Genomic DNA, 22049 nt, shown 5'->3' on the forward strand with positions numbered 1-22049 from the left:
CCTATAACCAGGAAGGCGGGGCTCCCGAGGGCGGGCTCTGCATTCATTAGCCCACTGGGCATTTATTTTCTTCCAGTGTACTTCAGGTGAATATGATTGGTTGCTGACTCCCTACAGTATGTTATACCGTGTGACCAACTGAAAGGGAACACACTTTCAAAAGGTTTAGTTAGACAATTTTACAGACACAAACAAACAATCACACACATGCATCCCAATCTCCAGCACAATAAAACTGTCCTCTATCACGCCAGGTCAATGGGTGAAAAGTGGTGGGTCTGGCTCAGATTTTAGACAGACTCATAAAAACCAGGAGTGTGTGTGTGTGTGTGTGTGTGTGTGTGTGTGTGTGTGTGTGTGTGTGTGCGCACGCATCAGTACATAATACCAGTGATTAATACACAGCCAGTTAAAGAGGCCTAATGATAACAGTAGCAGTGTGGCCAGGAGGTAATTTAATTGATTGGCTGCCTGGTCTAGATCTAATCTGCACTATCATCACTTAGGAACCCAGTAACCGGGGTGAACAGACAACCAATGCACCAGTCAGCATTTTCACCTCCTTTCTCTCTTTCTTCCTGTCTTTGTTGATTCACTCCCTCCATCATTCTGCCTCATCTTTCTCTTTCTCTCTCTCTCTCTCTCTCTCTCTCTCTCTCTCTCTCTCTCTCTCTCTCTCTCTCTCTCACTTTCTCTCTCTCTCTCTCTCTCTCTCTCTCTCTCTCTCTCTCTCTCTCTCTCTCTCTCTCTCTCTCTCTCTCTCTCTCTCTCTCTCTCTCTCTCTCCCTCTCTCTCGCTTTCTCTAATTTTAATCATCACATGCGTCAAATACAACCTAACAGTGAAATGCTTACTTACTTGCCCTTAACCAACAATGCAATTTTAACTTAAGAAAATATTTACTAAATAAATATTTAAATAAGTTAAAAAAATGAAAGAGAATGAAATAACAATAACGAGGCTATTTACAGTGGGTAGTCCAGGTGGCCATTTGATTACCTGTTCAGCAGTGTCATGGCTTGGGGGTAGAAGCTGTTCAGCAGTGTCATGGCTTGGGGGTAGAAGCTGTTCAGCAGTGTCATGGCTTGGGGGTAGAAGCTGTTAAGGAGCCTTTTGGTCTCAGACTTGGCGCTCCGGTACCGCCTGCCGTACGGTAGCAGAGAGAACAGTTTATGACTTGGGTGACTGGAGTCTTTGACTATTTTTAGGGCTTTCCACTGACCCTGGATGGCAGGAAGCTTGGCACCAGTGATGTCGAGCAGTTGCCATACCAGGCAGTGATGCAACCGGTCAGGATGCGCTTGATGGTGCAGTTGTAGAACTTTTGAGGATCTGAGGACCCACGACAAATCTTTTCAGTGTCCTGATGGGGTATATGCATTGTCTTGCCCTCTACACGACTGTCTTGGTGTGTTTGGACCATGATAGTTTGTTGGTGATGTGGACACCAAGGAACTTGAAGCTCTCAACCTGCTCCACTGTAGCCCCGTCAATGAGAATGGGCGAGTGGCCTCCCAGGTGGCGCAGTGGTTAAGGGCGCTGTAATGCAGCGCCAGCTGTGCCACCAGAGACTCTGGGTTCCCGCCCAAGCTCTGTCGTAATCGACCGGGAGGTCCGTGGGGCGACGCACATTTGGCCTAATGCTGTCCCGGTTAGGGAGGGTTTGGCACATTGGTGCGGCTGGCTTCCGGGTTGGATGCGCGCTGTGTTAAGAAGCAGTTGGGTTGTATATCGGTGGACGCATGACTTTCCGTCTCTCCCAAGCCCGAGCCTGTACGGGAGTTGTAGCAATGAGACAAGATAGTAGCTACTAAACAATTGGATACCAAGAAATTGGGGAGAAAAAGGGGGTAAAATGCCCCCCCCCCCAAAAAAAAGAGAATGGGGGTGTGCTCGGTCCTCTTTTTCCTATAGTTCACAATCATCTCCTTTGTCTTTATCACATTGAGGGAGATGTTGTTGTCTCTGATCTCCTCCCTGTCAGCTGTCTTATCTTTGTCGGTGATCAGTCCTAGCAACTTAATGATGGTGTTGGAGTCGTGCTTGGCCACGAGGTCATAAGTGAACAGGCAGTACAGGAGGAGACACCCCTGAGGTGCCCCCGTGTTGAGGATCAGCGTAGCAGATGTGTTGTTGCCTACCCTTACCACCTGGGGGCGGCGTGTCAGGAAGTCCAGGATCCAGTTGCAGAGGGAGGTGTTTACTAGTCCTTAGCTTAGTGATGAGCTTTTAGGGCACTATGATGCTGAATACTGAGCTGTAGTCAACAAACAGCATTCTCACGTAAGTACTCCTTTTGTCCAGGTGGGAAAATCCATTGAGGAGTGCAGTATAGATTGTGGCATCTGTGGATCTGTTGGGGCAGTTGCGAATTGGAGTGGGTCTAAAGTTTTTGGGATGATGGTGTTGATGTGAGCAATGACCAGCCTTTCAAAGCACTTCATGGCTACAGATGTGATTGCTAAGGGTCAGTAGTCAATTAGGCAGGTTTCCTTGGCATTCTTGAGCACAGGGGCTATGGTGGCCTGCTTGAAACATTTAGGTATTCCAGACTCGGTCAGGGACAGATTGAAAATGTCATTGAAGACACTTGCCAGTTGGTCAGCACATGCTCTGAGTACACGTTCTGGTAATCTGACTGGCCCTGCGGCATTGTGAATGTTGACGTGTTGAAAGTCTTACTCACATTGGCAATGGAGAGTGTGATCACAAAGTCATCCGGAACAGCTGGTTCTCTCATGCATGCTTTAGTGTTGCTAGCCTCGAAGAGCATAGAAGGAATTTAGCTCATCTGTAAGGCTCGTGTCACTGGGCAGCTCGCGGCTGGCCTTCCCTTTATAGTCCGTAATATTTTGCAAGCCCTGCCACATCCGACGAGCATCAAAGCTGGTGTAGTAGGATTCGAACTTAGTCCTGTATTACGCTTTGCCTGTTTGATGGTTCGTCGGAGGGCATGACAGGATTTCCGTATGGATTAGTGTCCCCCTCCCTGAAAGTGGCAGCTCTACCCTTTAGCTCAGTGCGGATGTTGCCTGTAATCCATGGCTTCTGGTTGAGGTATGTACGTACGGTCACTATGAGGATGACATCATCAATGCACGTATTGATGCAAACAGTGACTGTGGTCTATTCCACTGAATCCCAGAACATATTCCAGTCTGTGCTAGCAAAACAGTGCTGTAGTTTAGCATCTGCGTCATCTGTCCACTTCCGTATTGAGTGAGTCACAGGTACTTCCTGCTCCAGTTTTTGCTTGTAAGCAGGAATCAGGAGGATAGAATTATGGTCAGATTTGCCAAATGGAGGACGAGGGAGAGCTTTGTACGCGACTCTGTGTGTGGAGTAAAGGTGGTCTAGAGTTGTTTTCCTCTGGTTGCACATGTGACAAGCTGGTAGAAATGAAGTAAAAACGGATTTAAGTTTTCCTACATTAAAGTCCCCGGCCACGAGGTTCGCGGCTTCTGGGTGAGTATTTTCTTGTTTGCTTATGGCCTAACACAGCACATTGAGTGCGGTCTTTGTGCCAGCATCGGTATGCTGTGGTAAATAGACAGCAACAAAAAATGAAAACTCTCTTTGTAAATAGTGTGGTCTACAGCAGTGGTTCCCAAACTTTTTACATTCAACCTCTAGCTGTACCCCCTCTAGCACCAGGGTCAGCGCACTCTCAAATGTTGTTTTATTACATTATTGTAAGCCTGCCACACACGCACACACTATACGATACATTTATTAAACATAAGAATGAGTATGCGCTTTTCACGATCTGGCTCGTGGGAAGTGACAAAGTGATATTATAGAACCAGGGCACAAATAATATAATAATAATCAATAATTTTGCTCTTTACTTAGCCATCTTACATACAAAACCTTATTTGTTCATCAAACATTGTGAATAACTCACCACAGGTTAATGAGAAGGGTGTGCTTGCTTGCACGCGCGTTACCACTCCTCTATGTCTCCCTGTCATGGCTTTTGCGCCATCAGTACAGATACACAACACATCTTGGACTGTTATTTTTTAATTTCTTTATGTGAATCACATTTTTGTGTGGCGTACCCCCCAGTATCCAGTTTAGGAATACCTGGTCTAGAGCATATCATAAGGTACTCTTCCTGAGGCGAGCTGAAAGGATCCACACAGGAGTCGAGAAGCAGGTTCCCGGGAGTGAAGGTTTAATAACTGACGGACACAAAACAGAACAGGAACAGCGTCTGGACATATAACAACAATCAATGCGGGAACACCACCGAGGAACAGGGGCAATCAACCAGGAGTCCAGGTGAGTCCAATGAGCTCTGCTGTGCGTAATATGGTGACAGGTGTCTGTACAGACAGGTAGCCTGGCACCTTCGAGCACCAGGGAGGCGTGACACTGATATGTCTGTCTCTCACTGATATTAGATTTCACGCACCAGCTGTTATTAACAAAGATGCAGACCACCACCCCTTGTCTTACTGGAGGTAGCTGTTCTGTATAGCCGATGCACGGAAAACCCAGCCAATATATTATCCATGTCGTCGTTCAGCCACGACTCTGTGAAAGTATTGAATGTCCCGTTGGGATAATCTCAAACAGAGATCATCCAGTTTATTCTCCAATAATTGCACGTTGACCAATAGCAGGGGTGGTAGAGGCGGGTTACCCACTCGCCAACGGATTCTCACAAGACACCCGGATCTGCGGCTCTCGTCTCCTCTTCATGTGAATGACGTGATTTGAGCCTGGTTCGGGAGCAACAGTGTATCCCTCACATCTGACTCATTAAATAAAAAATCTTGGTCCAGTTTGAGGTGAGTAATCGCTGTGCTGGTATCCAGAAGTTATTTCCGGTCATAAGAGACAGTGCAGAAACATTATGTTACAATAAGTTACAAACAACATGAACCCCCCCCCCCCACACACACACACACACACCCCACACACACACACACACACAATCGCACAATTGGTTAGGAGCCCGTAAAACAGCAGCCATCCCCTCCGGCGCCATTCTTCTTCCTGTCCGGATATCTCAAAATTCTTCTTCTCAACTGAAATCGTCATCATCTTTTCTTTCTGCCTTTCTTCTTCTCTCCCCTCTCTCTCTCTATTTCTCTCTCTCTCTATCTCTCTCTCTCTCTCTCTCTCTCTCCCTCTCTCTCAGTCTCTCTCACTCTCTATTTCTTGAGCTCCTTCATTCATTCTTTCTCTCTGCCCTGCCTCTGCTACTCTGATTCCTCAAATCCCATTTTTTTTATCTATTGTTCTCTTTTCCCCTCAAACTCTCTCTATTTTTCTCTCTCTTTCTTGTCTCTAAATGCCTCATTTGCTCTTCCTTCCCCCTTATTCACCTCTTCCTTAGTTTCTCTCCTTCATTATTTCTCCTCAGCACCCCTTTTCATCCTCTGAGAATATCAATCCCCCTCTCTCACTGAGTATCTGTCTGTCTCTCACTGATTATCTGTCTGTCTCTCACTGAGTATCTGTCTGTCTCTCACTGAGTATCTGTCTGTCTCTCACTGAGTATCTGTCTGTCTCTCACTGATTATCTGTCTGTCTCTCACTGATTATCTGTCTGTCTCTCACTGAGTATCTGTCTGTCTCTCACTGAGTATCTGTCTGTCTCTCACTGAGTATCTGTCTGTCTCTCACTGAGTATCTTTCTGTCTCTCACTGAGTATCTGTCTCTCTCACTGATTATCTGTCTGTCTCTCACTGAGTATCTGTCTGTCTCTCACTGATCATCTGTCTGTCTCTCACTGATTATCTGTCTGTCTCTCACTGATTATCTGTCTGTCTCTCACTGAGTATCTGTCTGTCTCTCACTGAGTATCTGTCTGTCTCTCACTGATTATCTGTCTGTCTCTCACTGAGTATCTGTCTGTCTCTCACTGAGTATCTTTCTGTCTCTCACTGAGTATCTGTCTGTCTCTCACTGAGTATCTTTCTGTCTCTCACTGAGTATCTGTCTGTCTCTCACTGAGTATCTGTCTGTCTCTCACTGAGTATCTGTCTGTCTCTCACTGAGTATCTGTCTGTCTCTCACTGAGTATCTGTCTGTCTCTCACTGAGTATCTGTCTGTCTCTCACTGAGTATCTGTCTGTCTCTCACTGAGTATCTGTCTCTCTCACTGATTATCTGTCTGTCTCTCTCACTGAATATCTGTCTGTCTCTCTCACTGAGTATCTGTCTGTCTCTCACTGAGTATCTGTCTGTCTCTCACTGAGTATCTGTCTGTCTCTCACTGAGTATCTGTCTGTCTCTCACTGAGTATCTGTCTGTCTCTCACTGAGTATCTGTCTGTCTCTCACTGAGTATCTGTCTGTCTCTCACTGAGTATCTGTCTGTCTCTCACTGAGTATCTTTCTGTCTCTCACTGAGTATCTGTCTCTCTCACTGATTATCTGTCTGTCTCTCACTGAGTATCTGTCTGTCTCTCACTGATTATCTGTCTGTCTCTCACTGAGTATCTGTCTGTCTCTCACTGATTATCTGTCTGTCTCTCACTGAGTATCTGTCTGTCTCTCACTGAGTATCTGTCTGTCTCTCACTGAGTATCTGTCTGTCTCTCACTGAGTATCTGTCTGTCGCTCACTGATTCTCTGCAGGGTCGGCGCCAGAACAAATCAATTGGACGGGCATTTCTTTCTTTAAGGGGGCCCATTTTCCATGGGGCCTCCTATGTGTGCAAGCGCACGGGTTCTAGAGTAAAGACGCCAACTTTCCTTTCATTCCAGTGGCGTAGTGCTATTTTTTTTAGGTGAGCGCAATTTAGGATGTTTTATTAGGTGATAATTTCTCTATAAATGTAGCCTATTGAATATCATTGTAGAATAGGCCTAAGCATAAAATGAATCCTCCAATTGCCTATAACCAGACATACAGTAATTTTCTGTTTTTAATACCCTCAAACACCAAGTTAGGCATACCTACTTTCAATGATAATTCACCTTTTACCGGTGATAACTGCCTGTGCATACCAATCACTTGATCTCAATCAGTTTCATGGGAATATGCATTTAGATTTTCTTTAATGACTGTTTCCTGAGTGAATTAGAGCAGATGGTGCTAACAAACTATTAGCCTTTGTTGTGTTTTGTTTCAATCACAGCGTATATCCTGCTTCGTGGCACTGCGTATATCCTGCTTTGTGGCACAGCGTATATCCTGCTTCGTGGCACTGCGTATATCCTGCTTCGTGGCACTGCGTATATCCTGCTTCGTGGCACTGCGTATATCCTGCTTTGTGGCACAGCGTATATCCTGCTTCGTGGCACTGCGTATATCCTGCTTCGTGGCACTGCGTATATCCTGCTTCGTGGCACTGCGTATATCCTGCTTCGTGGCACTGCGTATATCCTGCTTCGTGGCACTGCGTATATCCTGCTTCGTGGCACTGCGTATATCCTGCTTCGTGGCACACTGCGTTTTGGCATGAGGATTATTTTGATTTTTTTTACTATTCAGCGTACTCAGTCTTAGAACATCAGTCCCCCTGTCTCACCGATCCTCTCTGTCTGTCTCTCTCACCGATCCTCTCTGTCCGTCTCTCTCACCGATCCTCTCTGTCCGTCTCTCTCACCGATCCTCTCTGTCTCTGTCTCTCTCACCGATCCTCTCTGTCTGTCTGTCTCTCTCACCGATCCTCTCTGTCTGTCTCTCTCACCGATCCTCTCTGTCTGTCTCTCTCACCGATCCTCTCTGTCCGTCTCTCTCACCGATCCTCTCTGTCCGTCTCTCTCACCGATCCTCTCTGTCTCTGTCTCTCTCACCGATCCTCTCTGTCTGTCTCTCTCACCGATCCTCTCTGTCTGTCTGTCTCTCTCACCGATCCTCTCTGTCTGTCTCTCTCACCGATCCTCTCTGTCCGTCTCTCTCACCGATCCTCTCTGTCTGTCTGTCTCTCTCACCGATCCTCTCTGTCTGTCTGTCTCTCTCACCGATCCTCTCTGTCTGTCTGTCTCTCTCACCGATCCTCTCTGTCTGTCTGTCTGTCTGTCTCTCTCACCGATCCTCTCTGTCTGTCTGTCTCTCTCACCGATCCTCTCTGTCCGTCTCTCTCACCAATCCTCTCTGTCTGTCTCTCTCACCGATCCTCTCTGCCTGTCTCTCTCACCGATCCTCTCTGCCTGTCTCTCTCACCGATCCTCTCTGTCTGTCTCTCTCACCGATCCTCTCTGTCTGTCTGTCTCTCTCACCGATCCTCTCTGTCTGTCTGTCTCTCTCACCGATCCTCTCTGTCTGTCTGTCTCTCTCACCGATCCTCTCTGTCTGTCTGTCTCTCTCAACAATCCTCTCTGTCTGTCTGTCTCTCTCACCGATCCTCTCTGTCTGTCTGTCTCTCTCACCGATCCTCTCTGTCTGTCTGTCTCTCTCACCGATCCTCTCTGTCTGTCTGTCTCTCTCACCGATCCTCTCTGTCTGTCTCTCTCACCGATCCTCTCTGTCTGTCTGTCTCTCTCACCGATCCTCTCTGTCCGTCTCTCTCACCGATCCTCTCTGTCTGTCTGTCTCACCGATCCTCTCTGTCTGTCTCTCTCACCGATCCTCTCTGTCTGTCTGTCTCTCTCACCGATCCTCTCTGTCCGTCTCTCTCACCGATCCTCTCTGTCCGTCTCTCTCACCGATCCTCTCTGTCCGTCTCTCTCACCGATCCTCTCTGTCCGTCTCTCTCACCGATCCTCTCTGCCTGTCTCTCTCACCGATCCTCTCTGTCTGTCTGTCTCTCTCACCGATCCTCTCTGTCTGTCTGTCTCTCTCACCGATCCTCTCTGTCTGTCTCTCTCACCGATCCTCTCTGTCTGTCTGTCTCTCTCACCGATCCTCTCTGTCTGTCTGTCTCTCTCACCGATCCTCTCTGTCTGTCTCTCTCACCGATCCTCTCTGTCTGTCTCTCTCACCGATCCTCTCTGTCTGTCTCTCTCACCGATCCTCTCTGTCTGTCTCTCTCACCGATCCTCTCTGTCCGTCTCTCTCACCGATCCTCTCTGTCTGTCTGTCTCACCGATCCTCTCTGTCTGTCTGTCTCTCTCACCGATCCTCTCTGTCTGTCTCTCTCACCGATCCTCTCTGTCTGTCTCTCTCACCGATCCTCTCTGTCTGTCTCTCTCACCGATCCTCTCTGTCCGTCTCTCTCACCGATCCTCTCTGTCTGTCTGTCTCACCGATCCTCTCTGTCTGTCTGTCTCTCTCACCGATCCTCTCTGTCTGTCTCTCTCACCGATCCTCTCTGTCTGTCTGTCTCTCTCACCGATCCTCTCTGTCTGTCTCTCTCACCGATCCTCTCTGTCTGTCTCTCTCACCGATCCTCTCTGTCTGTCTCTCTCACCGATCCTCTCTGTCTGTCTCTCACCGATCCTCTCTGTCCGTCTCTCTCACCGATCCTCTCTGTCTGTCTGTCTCACCGATCCTCTCTGTCTGTCTGTCTCTCTCACCGATCCTCTCTGTCTGTCTCTCTCACCGATCCTCTCTGTCTGTCTGTCTCTCTCACCGATCCTCTCTGTCTGTCTGTCTCTCTCACTGATCCTCTCTGTCTGTCTGTCTCTCTCACCGATCCTCTCTGTCTGTCTGTCTCTCTCACCGATCCTCTCTGTCTGTCTGTCTGTCTGTCTCTCTCACCGATCCTCTCTGTCTGTCTGTCTCTCTCACCGATCCTCTCTGTCCGTCTCTCTCACCGATCCTCTCTGTCTGTCTGTCTCACCGATCCTCTCTGTCTGTCTGTCTCTCTCACCGATCCTCTCTGTCTGTCTCTCTCACCGATCCTCTCTGTCTGTCTCTCTCACCGATCCTCTCTGTCTGTCTCTCTCACCGATCCTCTCTGTCTGTCTCTGTCTGTCTCTCTCACCGATCCTCTCTGTCTGTCTCTCTCACCGATCCTCTCTGTCTGTCTCTCTCACCGATCCTCTCTGTCTGTCTCTCTCACCGATCCTCTCTGTCTGTCTCTCTCACCGATCCTCTCTGTCTGTCTCTTTCAGTATTTTTTCCCCCTCTGTGTCACATGCAGTTTATTTAGTCTAAATCACACAGAAGGGAAACGTTGTAGATTAAAGAGGGGCACAGACTGATGTCAGTAGGACTTTGGGAGATAGGTGTTAGCAAGACTAATGAAATATAATATCAGACTCTCTCTCTCTCCCTCTGTAACAGATTTGAAAACAAACCTGTTAAGTCAGCAGCCTGCCCTATGACACTGACAGCATTGACACATGTAGAACAGCAGTCTGCTGTAAGTTATGTTCTGTATTTAAAAAATGTAGAGGCCCAGGGGGAAGGAACAATAAATAGACTTTACACTCAATCTTTACAACCCCAATAACCACCTGGCAGTAAAACCTATAAGGACATTTCCCTGGTAAACAAACTCTAACAGGTTCACACACATTCATAACAAGCACGAAGGCAAGCACATGCACACACACAACAGTAAACTTAAAAAAAAATTATAGGTATGAGTTTGAACCAAATAATGTTATTGAGAGCGATGCCATAGTGGAACCATTTTAGGGTCTCTGAACAACTGTACATGGGATAGTTCTTTGAAGAGCCATAAAAAAAGCCCCCCAGGACTGAAATTTAATAGCTCTGCTGTAGGGTTTTAAGCCTTATTTGCATATTTCCCAGCGTGCCTTTCAAGTGAATTTTAGAGTTACCAGTACCACCCATGACTGGTTTGATAGTGACAGAGACATGGTTGTTACATTCATTCATTTACAGTCCTGTGGCCTTCACCAAATGAGATCCTAAGTGAATATGTAGTCATTCAAATTAAATTCTTTACGACAATACATACTTCATAAGGCCTTTTGTTGAGGGCCGAGTTGTACCCTAATAAAGTGGCCAGAAACTCACAGTTTACAGGCAGACCCCCAATGTCTTGTCTGAAGCGTGAAATCACAAGCTCTGCTGATTGGGTACTGCGTATCAAACTAGTGGTGCCAAAGGTTCTGGTCTGCTCAAGATAGCCTATGTACATTATAATAGCCAGAACAGCCCCCCCAAAAAATATTTAGACGGACCGTTTTGCGCTCTAGAATGTGTTTATTATGATCAAGTTCGATCCCCACCAGTGAAGTATTTTAAAGTTTGCTACAAATCCAAGTATTTAATTAAATTGTGATTCATTCTGACTACTATATTCGATGTCACACAGGACCACGTACAGTAATGACACAGACCAAACACAGGCTGTCAAGCTGTGACACTTTCACCATGACCCTTAGCGATGTTTTGGTGCCATTCAGCCCCATTCAGCACTATGGCGCGCTTCAAATGCTCCATCAGGAGTTTTGCATAGGAATATGTGGATGACATCTCGGTCTACTGATTGTAATTTCTATGTTTACAGGTCACATTAGGCCTGCAAGACACATTATAAGTCCTATTGAAATCCAGCCAGAGTGAGGATATCCACATTTCAATTCACACGTACTGTACATTCAAAAATGAATGCCAGGGTTAGGAAGATTAAGGTATGAGACTACCTTATGTAATGTATACACAGGGAGAAAAAGGTGTACATTCACATTCAGACAGCATCTAGATGTCTATTAAGCCTACACAGAAGGCAGGAATTGTGGTCGCAAGCAGGCAATGGTCAACCACAGATAGGCAGTCAAAACTAACAATACCTCGCAACAATAATCAAGAAAGAACAGAACTAAATAGGGAGCTGATGAAACCAGGTGAGAAACGAACACAGGTGAAATCAATTAACAAAAATGAAAGACAGGGCTACGTTCCAGACCACAAAGAAACAGAACAGGGCTCCGTTCCAGACCACAAAGAAACAGAACAGGGCTCCGTTCCAGAACACAAAGAAACAGAACAGGGCTCCGTTCCAGAACACAAAGAAACAGAACAGGGCACCGTTCCAGAACACAAAGAAACAGAACAGGGCACCGTTCCAGACCACAAAGAAACAGAACAGGGCTCCGTTCCAGAACACAAAGAAACAGAACAGGGCTACGTTCCAGACCACAAAGAAACAGAACAGGGCTACGTTCCAGACCACAAAGAAACAGAACAGGGCTATGTTCCTGAACACAAAGAAATAGAACAGGGCACCGTTCCAGAACACAAAGAAACAGAACAGGGCTCCGTTCCAGACCACAAAGAAACAGAACAGGGCTATGTTCCTGAACACAAAGAAACAGAACAGGGCTCCGTTCCAGAACACAAAGAAACAGAACAGGGCTCCGTTCCAGAACACAAAAAAACAGAACAGGGCTCCGTTCCAGAACACAAAGAAACAGAACAGGGCTACGTTCCAGACCACAAAGAAACAGAACAGGGCTATGTTCCTGAACACAAAGAAACAGAACAGGGCTCCGTTCCAGACCACAAAGAAACAGAACAGGGCTATGTTCCTGAACACAAAGAAACAGAACAGGGCTCCGTTCCAGAACACAAAAAAAACCAGAACAGGGCTCCGTTCCAGAACACAAAGAAACAGAACAGGGCTCCGTTCCAGAACACAAAGAAACAGAACAGGGCTCCGTTCCAGAACACAAAGAAACAGAACAGGGCTCCGTTCCAGAACACAAAGAAACAGAACAGGGCTCCGTTCCAGAACACAAAGAAACAGAACAGGGCTACGTTCCAGACCACAAAGAAACAGAACAGGGCTATGTTCCTGAACACAAAGAAACAGAACAGGGCTACGTTCCAGACCACAAAGAAACAGAACAGGGCTCCGTTCCAGAACACAAAGAAACAGAACAGGGCTCCGTTCCAGAACACAAAGAAACAGAACAGGGCTACGTTCCAGACCACAAAGAAACAGAACAGGGCTATGTTCCTGAACACAAAGAAACAGAACAGGGCTCCGTTCCAGAACACAAAGAAACAGAACAGGGCTATGTTCCTGAACACAAAGAAACAGAACAGGGCTACGTTCCAGACCACAAAGAAACAGAACAGGGCTATGTTCCTGAACACAAAGAAACAGAACAGGGCTACGTTCCAGAACACAAAGAAACAGAACAGGGCTCCGTTCCAGAACACAAAGAAACAGAACAGGGCTCCGTTCCAGAACACAAAAAAAAACAGAACAGGGCTCCGTTCCAGAACACAAAGAAACAGAACAGGGCTCCGTTCCAGAACACAAAGAAACAGAACAGGGCTCCGTTCCAGAACACAAAGAAACAGAACAGGGCTACGTTCCAGACCACAAAGAAACAGAACAGGGCTATGTTCCTGAACACAAAGAAACAGAACAGGGCTACGTTCCAGACCACAAAGAAACAGAACAGGGCTCCGTTCCAGAACACAAAGAAACAGAACAGGGCTCCGTTCCAGAACACAAAGAAACAGAACAGGTCTACGTTCCAGACCACAAAGAAACAGAACAGGGCTATGTTCCTGAACACAAAGAAACAGAACAGGGCTCCGTTCCAGACCACAAAGAAACAGAACAGGGCTATGTTCCTGAACACAAAGAAACAGAACAGGGCTCCGTTCCAGAACACAAAGAAACAGAACAGGGCTCCGTTCCAGAACACAAAAAAAAACAGAACAGGGCTCCGTTCCAGAACACAAAGAAACAGAACAGGGCTCCGTTCCAGAACACAAAGAAACAGAACAGGGCTCCGTTCCAGAACACAAAGAAACAGAACAGGGCTCCGTTCCAGAACACAAAGAAACAGAACAGGGCTACGTTCCAGACCACAAAGAAACAGAACAGGGCTATGTTCCTGAACACAAAGAAACAGAACAGGGCTACGTTCCAGACCACAAAGAAACAGAACAGGGCTCCGTTCCAGAACACAAAGAAACAGAACAGGGCTACGTTCCAGACCACAAAGAAACAGAACAGGGCTATGTTCCTGAACACAAAGAAACAGAACAGGGCTCCGTTCCAGAACACAAAGAAACAGAACAGGGCTATGTTCCTGAACACAAAGAAACAGAACAGGGCTACGTTCCAGACCACAAAGAAACAGAACAGGGCTCCGTTCCTGAACACAAAGAAACAGAACAGGGCACCGTTCCTGAACACAAAGAAACAGAACAGGGCTCCGTTCCAGACCACAAAGAAACAGAACAGGGCTATGTTCCTGAACACAAAGAAACAGAACAGGGCTATGTTCCAGACCACAAAGAAACAGGACAGGGCACCGTTCCTGAACACAAAGAAACAGAACAGGGCTATGTTCCTGAACACAAAGAAACAGAACAGGGCTACGTTCCAGACCACAAAGAAACAGAACAGGGCTATGTTCCTGAACACAAAGAAACAGAACAGGGCTACGTTCCAGAACACAAAGAAACAGAACAGGGCTCCGTTCCAGAACACAAAGAAACAGAACAGGGCTATGTTCCTGAACACAAAGAAACAGAACAGGGCTACGTTCCAGACCACAAAGAAACAGAACAGGGCTCCGTTCCTGAACACAAAGAAACAGAACAGGGCACCGTTCCTGAACACAAAGAAACAGAACAGGGCACCGTTCCAGACCACAAAGAAACAGAACAGGGCTATGTTCCTGAACACAAAGAAACAGAACAGGGCTATGTTCCAGACCACAAAGAAACAGGACAGGGCACCGTTCCTGAACACAAAGAAACAGAACAGGGCTATGTTCCTGAACACAAAGAAACAGAACAGGGCTATGTTCCTGAACACAAAGAAACAGAACAGGGCACCGTTCCAGAACACAAAGAAACAGAACAGGGCACCGTTCCAGACCACAAAGAAACAGAACAGGGCTATGTTCCAGAACACAAAGAAACAGAACAGGGCTCCGTTCCAGACCACAAAGAAACAGAACAGGGCTATGTTCCTGAACACAAAGAAACAGAACAGGGCACCGTTCCAGAACACAAAGAAACAGAACAGGGCTCCGTTCCAGACCACAAAGAAACAGAACAGGGCTATGTTCCTGAACACAAAGAAACAGAACAGGGCTCCGTTCCAGAACACAAAGAAACAGAACAGGGCACCGTTCCAGACCACAAAGAAACAGAACAGGGCTATGTTCCTGAACACAAAGAAACAGAACAGGGCTACGTTCCAGACCACAAAGAAACAGAACAGGGCACCGTTCCAGAACACAAAGAAACAGAACAGGGCTCCGTTCCAGACCACAAAGAAACAGAACAGGGCTATGTTCCTGAACACAAAGAAACAGAACAGGGCTCCGTTCCAGAACACAAAGAAACAGAACAGGGCTCCGTTCCAGAACACAAAAAAACAGAACAGGGCTCCGTTCCAGAACACAAAGAAACAGAACAGGGCACCGTTCCAGAACACAAAGAAACAGAACAGGGCTCCGTTCCAGAACACAAAGAAACAGAACAGGGCTACGTTCCAGACCACAAAGAAACAGAACAGGGCTATGTTCCTGAACACAAAGAAACAGAACAGGGCACCGTTCCAGAACACAAAGAAACAGAACAGGGCTCCGTTCCAGACCACAAAGAAACAGAACAGGGCTATGTTCCTGAACACAAAGAAACAGAACAGGGCTCCGTTCCAGACCACAAAGAAACAGAACAGGGCTCCGTTCCAGAACACAAAGAAACAGAACAGGGCTCCGTTCCAGAACACAAAGAAACAGAACAGGGCTCCGTTCCAGAACACAAAGAAACAGAACAGGGCTACGTTCCAGAACACAGAGCAAAAGAACACAAGGTTGACTAAGAAAAGAAAAGCAGAAGCTTACACCTTAAACATCTAAACTGGAACAACCCTTTTAGTAAAGGGTGCAACAAATCCAAATCGATTGGAATAGTTTAGAAAAATGTATATTATTTATATTTGAGAAGCATAAGATTAATTAATCAATCATCTAATGCACATGCAAAAACATAGATATTGAAATAAACTATTCTTAAAGCAAACCTGCAATAAAGCATAACAGCAAATCTGCATGAAAAACAGTTTACCTGTAATTACATTTTTACAGGAATAATGCAATGATTGGAAAACATGATTCCATATGGAGAAAATGTTATATCGTCTCAGATAACCTATTGTGTGACCAATTTTAATTCCTAAATTCACTAATTTCCATCTAAATATGATGATGATGATGAGCTATAGACATACCTATATGTAAGCGTAGTCACAAATGGTTACATTTCACTGGTAGTTCTAGGTTGAGATTATTGTTTCTTTCATGCGAATGATCAATACATTATTATTTGATTATTTTTATTTTGAGGATATCCAAAATCTGAATACTCAGATCTTATTGTCTTATAATACGTATTTTGTTTTTGTATGAACTTGATAAAAGTTATCGTCACAACTTACCACTGACAATTCGTGCGCTCTGGCCGCTGGAGGCCATGACCATCAGTCCCCATAGAACTGTCATGATGTTCTGCTCTGCGCGAGTCATCGAGGATTCCATACTTGATAGAGAAAAAACAAGGGGTTTGAAATCAAACTGTTCTTGTAAAACACGATGCTTCTTCCCTCACATCAGAGTTCCCCGTTCTACTGGTTCTACTGGCAGTCAACTGACTCCGCTCTCAATCTCCGGTTTCTGCTGTTGTCATGGTTTCCCCCGATATTTCGGGATTTCAGTGAGCAAGATGCTGTAATCAGGATTTTGACCTGCTTCCTCGCGTGCTCGAGAACAGAAATAGTGTTCGAAGAACGGGGGGCTCGCGCATTCAGCCCACCAGAGAGATTGAAGGAGTGAAAGTGAGACCCACACCAGCGCCTATTGATCCCCTCCCTTTCTTTCTCCTCTCTGGGCTGGTGGGGTCCCTCTGCAGCTGATCGACCAGGCGGGGCCACAGCTGTCACCTCGCAACCCCACCGACAATTTCGCCTCGACACACGTGCTCCCCAAGATACATAATGCTTGAAGACAAACTATGGCATGTTTGGATCATAATAGCAGGAATGCTTCAAGCAAATGAGCCATGGGAAAACTAATATTAGGCTACAATTTGTCACCAAAATATAGGCACAACATTTGAGAGAGAGAGAGAGAGAGAGAGAGAGAGAGAGAGAGAGCTGTTGCCACAAGAAAAGGGCAACCAGTGAAGAACAAGCAACATTGTTATTACAACCCATGTTTATATATTTTCCGTTTTGTACCTTAACTATTTGCACATCGCTACAACACTGTCTATAGACATAATATGACATTGCTTAAGTAAATTATTGCTTAGGTACGTTATCTGTCTTGGCCTTGGGTGACCTCAGCAGTATCCCCCTGGGACTTCTTAAACCCACGTACCCCTCCTTACCAGACAACTAACCTGTCACATGAACTGTCAAGATGGATGGAAGCTATCAACACTATCTCTCACCAGCCCCCTGAGGGATAGGCATTTTACTGTTATTTCTAAATTCATGGAGGTTTCAAAAACATGGAACATTTTCATCTCTGTGTGGACAATAAGATTCTAATATTTTTACTTCGGGAACACCTATTCACACACTCCCTTGAGCGCAGGCCTGAAACCAGAGGTAAATATCTCTAGATGCTTTTCATATTGTTCTTCCACATTTTCACACAGCTTTGATAGCCAATTACATTGTCTGACAGACAGGTCCTCTCTTTCAGTGTTGTATTGATCTGGTCGCTATAACGATGTGGAGCCAGTTAAACACGCTGTAATATGTATCGACGCAAAATATGCTATTACTTAATTCACTGTGAGCTATTGATCAGCCATACCTCTTCCTTCTCTCCTCCCTATATTCATCCTTCCTTCCTTCCTTCCCTCCCTCCCTCCCTCCCTCCCTCCCTCCCTCCCTCCCTCCCTCCCTCCCTCCTCCCTCCCTCCCTCCCTCCCTCCCTCCCTCCCTTCCCCTCTTCGGGAAATGTGTAAATGCATTTGAGGTTTTCTGGGTAGTTGGGAAATGTTCGATAACAACAGCAAGATATTCTCTGACACATTATCGATAAAGAGGCCTGAGCAATTTTACTCCTGCTGCTGCTGTCATCATGTTCATCATCATCATCATCAGAGCCTAGATTAAACAATACCAGGCAGGGGGAAGAAAATAAAATAGAAAAAGAAAGAAAGAAAGAAAGAAAGAAAGAAAGAAAGAAAAAGAAAGAGAGGATTTGTGTGTGAGAGAGAGAGAGAGAGAGAGAGAGAGAGAGAGAGAGAGAGAGAGAGAGAGAGAAAATAGGACAGAAAAAGAGAGGAGGGGGGACAAAATAAAGGAAATGTGTGGTAATCATAAAAGAGGATGGCGCTGAGGTTGAGTGCCATCGGCCAGAGGAAAGGGCCAGCTTGCAGAAAAGGGAGTTGGCTGGCAATAACTGGGACAGCTGAATCAGATCCTGCTGAGGTGGCAGTCTGAATGGACCTGGGCTACGGGCAGGGGACAAACCCAGAACATCATCCCCATTAATATCATTACTCTCCTCACACTCTTCATCATCGTCTCCAGAGATGGCTTTTATCTTGGCTGCTTTCCCTCTCCTTTTCTATATTATCACTGTCTGTCTGTCTGTCTGTCTGCCTGCCTGCCTGTCTGTCTGTCTGTTTTGTCTGTCTTGTCTGTCTGTCTGTCTGTCTGTCTGTCTGTCTGTCTGTCTGTCTGTCTGTCTGTCCATCCGTCAATCCGCACTTTCTCTCTTTCAAATTCAAGCTGCTTTATCGGCATGAAAAACATAGTGTCAGTATTGCCAAAGCAACATTTTATACAATAAACATTGTAATAAAGAATAACAATAAAGAATACTACAACCATCATCATTGCAACTTCTCCTACAACTACCATGATCATTACTACTACTACTACTACTACTACTACTACTACTACCATCATCATTACTACTCCTACAACTACCATGATCATTACTAGTACTACTACTACTACTACTACTACTACTACCATCATCATTACTACTCCTACAACTACCATGATCATTACTACTGCTGCTACTACTACAACCATCATTAATACTACTACTACCATCATCATTACTACTACTACAACTACCATCATCATTACTACTCCTACAACTACCATGATCATTACTACTACTACTACTACTACTACTACTACTACTACTACCATCATCATTACTACTCCTACAACTACCATGATCATTACTACTGCTACTACTACAACCATCATTACTACTACCATCATCATTACTACTACTACTACCATCATCATTACTACTACTACAATTACCATCATCATTACTACTGCTACTACTACAACCATCATCATTATTACTACTCCTACAACTACCATGATCATTACTACTACTACTACTACTACTACTACTACTACTACCATCATCATTATTACTCCTACAACTACCATGATCATTACTAGTACTACTACTACTACTACTACTACTACTACTACCATCATCATTACTACTCCTACAACTACCATGATCATTACTACTGCTGCTACTACTACAACCATCATTAATACTACTACTACCATCATCATTACTACTACTACAACTACCATCATCATTACTACTCCTACAACTACCATGATCATTACTACTACTACTACTACTACTACTACTACTACCATCATCATTACTACTCCTACAACTACCATGATCATTACTACTGCTACTACTACAACCATCATTACTACTACCATCATCATTACTACTACTACTACCATCATCATTACTACTACTACAATTACCATCATCATTACTACTGCTACTACTACAACCATCATCATTATTACTACTCCTACAACTACCATGATCATTACTACTACTACTACTACTACTACTACTACCATCATCATTACTACTCCTACAACTACCATGATCATTACTACTACTACTACTACCATGATCATTACTACTACTACTACTACTACCATCGTCATTACTACTACTACTACCATCATTACTAATACTACAACTACCATGATCATTACTACTACTACAACCATCATCATTACTACTACTCATACAACCACCATGATCATTACTACTGCTACTACTACTACCATCATCATTACTACTCCTACAACTACAATGATCATTACTACTACTACTACTACCATTATCATTACTACTACTACTACCATCATCATTACTACTACTACTACCATCATTACTACTACTACAACTACCATGATCATTACTACTACTACAACCATCATCATTACTACTACTCCTACAACTACCATGATCATTACTACTACTACTACCATCATCATTACTACTACTACTCCTACCATGATCATTACTACTACTACTACTACTACTGCTACTACTACTACAACTACTACCATCATCATTACTACTACTACTACTACCATGATCATTACTACTACTACTACTACTACTACTACTACTACTACTACTACTGCCATGATCATTACTAGTACTACTACTACTGCTACTACAACTACTACCATCATCATTATTACTACGACTACAACTACCATGATCATTACTGCTACTACTACTACTACCATCATCATTACTACGGCTACAACCATCATCATTACTACTACTCCTACAACTACCATGATCATTACTACTGCTACTACTACTACCATCATCATTACTACTACTACAACTACCATGATCATTACTACTACTACTACTACTACTACTACAACTACCATCATCATTACTACTCCTACAACTACCATGATCATTACTACTACTACTACTGCTACAACTATTACTACCATCATCATTACTACTACTACAAACATCATCATTACTACTACTCCTACAACTACCATGATCATTACTACTGCTACTACTACTACAACTACCATCATCATTACTACTCCTACAACTACCATCATCATTACTACTGCTACTACTACTACCATCATCATTACTACTACTACTACCATCATTACTACTACTACAACTACCATCATTATTACTACTAATACTACCATCATCATTACTACTACTACAACTACTATCATCATTACTACTCCTACAACTACCATGATCATTACTACTACTACTACTACTACCATCATCATTACTACTACTACTACCGTCATTACTACTACCATCATCATTACTACTACTACAACTACCATCATCATTACAACTACTACTACCATGATTACTACTACTGCTACTACCATCATTACTACTACCATCATCATTACTACTACTACTACTACCATCATTACTACTACTACTACTACCATCATCATTACTACTACCATCATCATTACTTCTACTACTACCATCATTACTTCTACTACAACTACAATCATCATTACTATTACTACGACCATCATCATTACTACTACTGCTACCATCATTACTACTACTACTACTACTACCATCAGCATTACTACTACTACTACCATCATTACTACTACTACAACTACCATCATCATTACTAATACTACAAATACCATCATCATTACTACTACTACAACTACTATCATCATTACTACTACTACAACTACTATCATCATTACTACTACTACTACAACTACCATAATCATTACTACTCCTACAACTACTACCATCATCATTACTACTACTACAACTACTACAATCATCATTACTACTACTACCACTACTAACATCATAACTACTACAACTACAACCATCATCATTACTACTACTACTACTACTACTACAACTACTACCATCATCTTTACTACTACTACAACTACTACCATCATCATTACTACTACTACTACTACTATAACTACCATCATCATTACTACTACTACTACTACTACCATCATCATTACTACTACTACTACTACTACTACTACTACTACCATCATTACTACTACTACTACTACTACTACTACTACTACTACTACTGCTACTACTACCATCATCATCACTACTACTACTACTACTACTACTACTACTACTACTACTACCATCATCATTACTACTACTACTACTTCTACTACAACTACCATCATCATTACAACTACTACTACTACTACTACTACTACTACTACTACTACTACTACCATCATCATTACTACTACTACTACTACTACCTCTACTGCTACTACCTCTACTGCTACTACTACTACTTCTACTACCATCATCATTACTACTACTACTACTACTACTACTACTACTTCTACTACAATTACCATCATCATTACTACTACTACAACTACTATCATCATTACTACTTCTAC

At 44.2% G+C, this 22049-nt stretch overlaps 1 protein-coding gene across 1 annotated transcript in view; it reads right to left on the minus strand.

Annotated features, from left to right (window-relative positions):
- The window catches only part of LOC135518505 (chondrolectin-like), a 35569-nt gene extending 19076 nt beyond the window's left edge, over nucleotides 1–16493 (minus strand). Inside the window, exon 1 of the mRNA XM_064943678.1 lies at nucleotides 16242–16493. Coding sequence (XP_064799750.1) covers nucleotides 16242–16341 — 100 coding nt within the window. The 5' untranslated portion in view covers nucleotides 16342–16493. The remainder of the gene's footprint in view (nucleotides 1–16241) is intronic.
- Between the last annotated feature and the right edge of the window lie 5556 nt (nucleotides 16494–22049).

The sequence above is a fragment of the Oncorhynchus masou genome, chromosome 28 (assembly GCF_036934945.1).
Source record: "Oncorhynchus masou masou isolate Uvic2021 chromosome 28, UVic_Omas_1.1, whole genome shotgun sequence".
In the NCBI taxonomy this organism is placed as follows: Eukaryota; Metazoa; Chordata; class Actinopteri; order Salmoniformes; family Salmonidae; genus Oncorhynchus; species Oncorhynchus masou.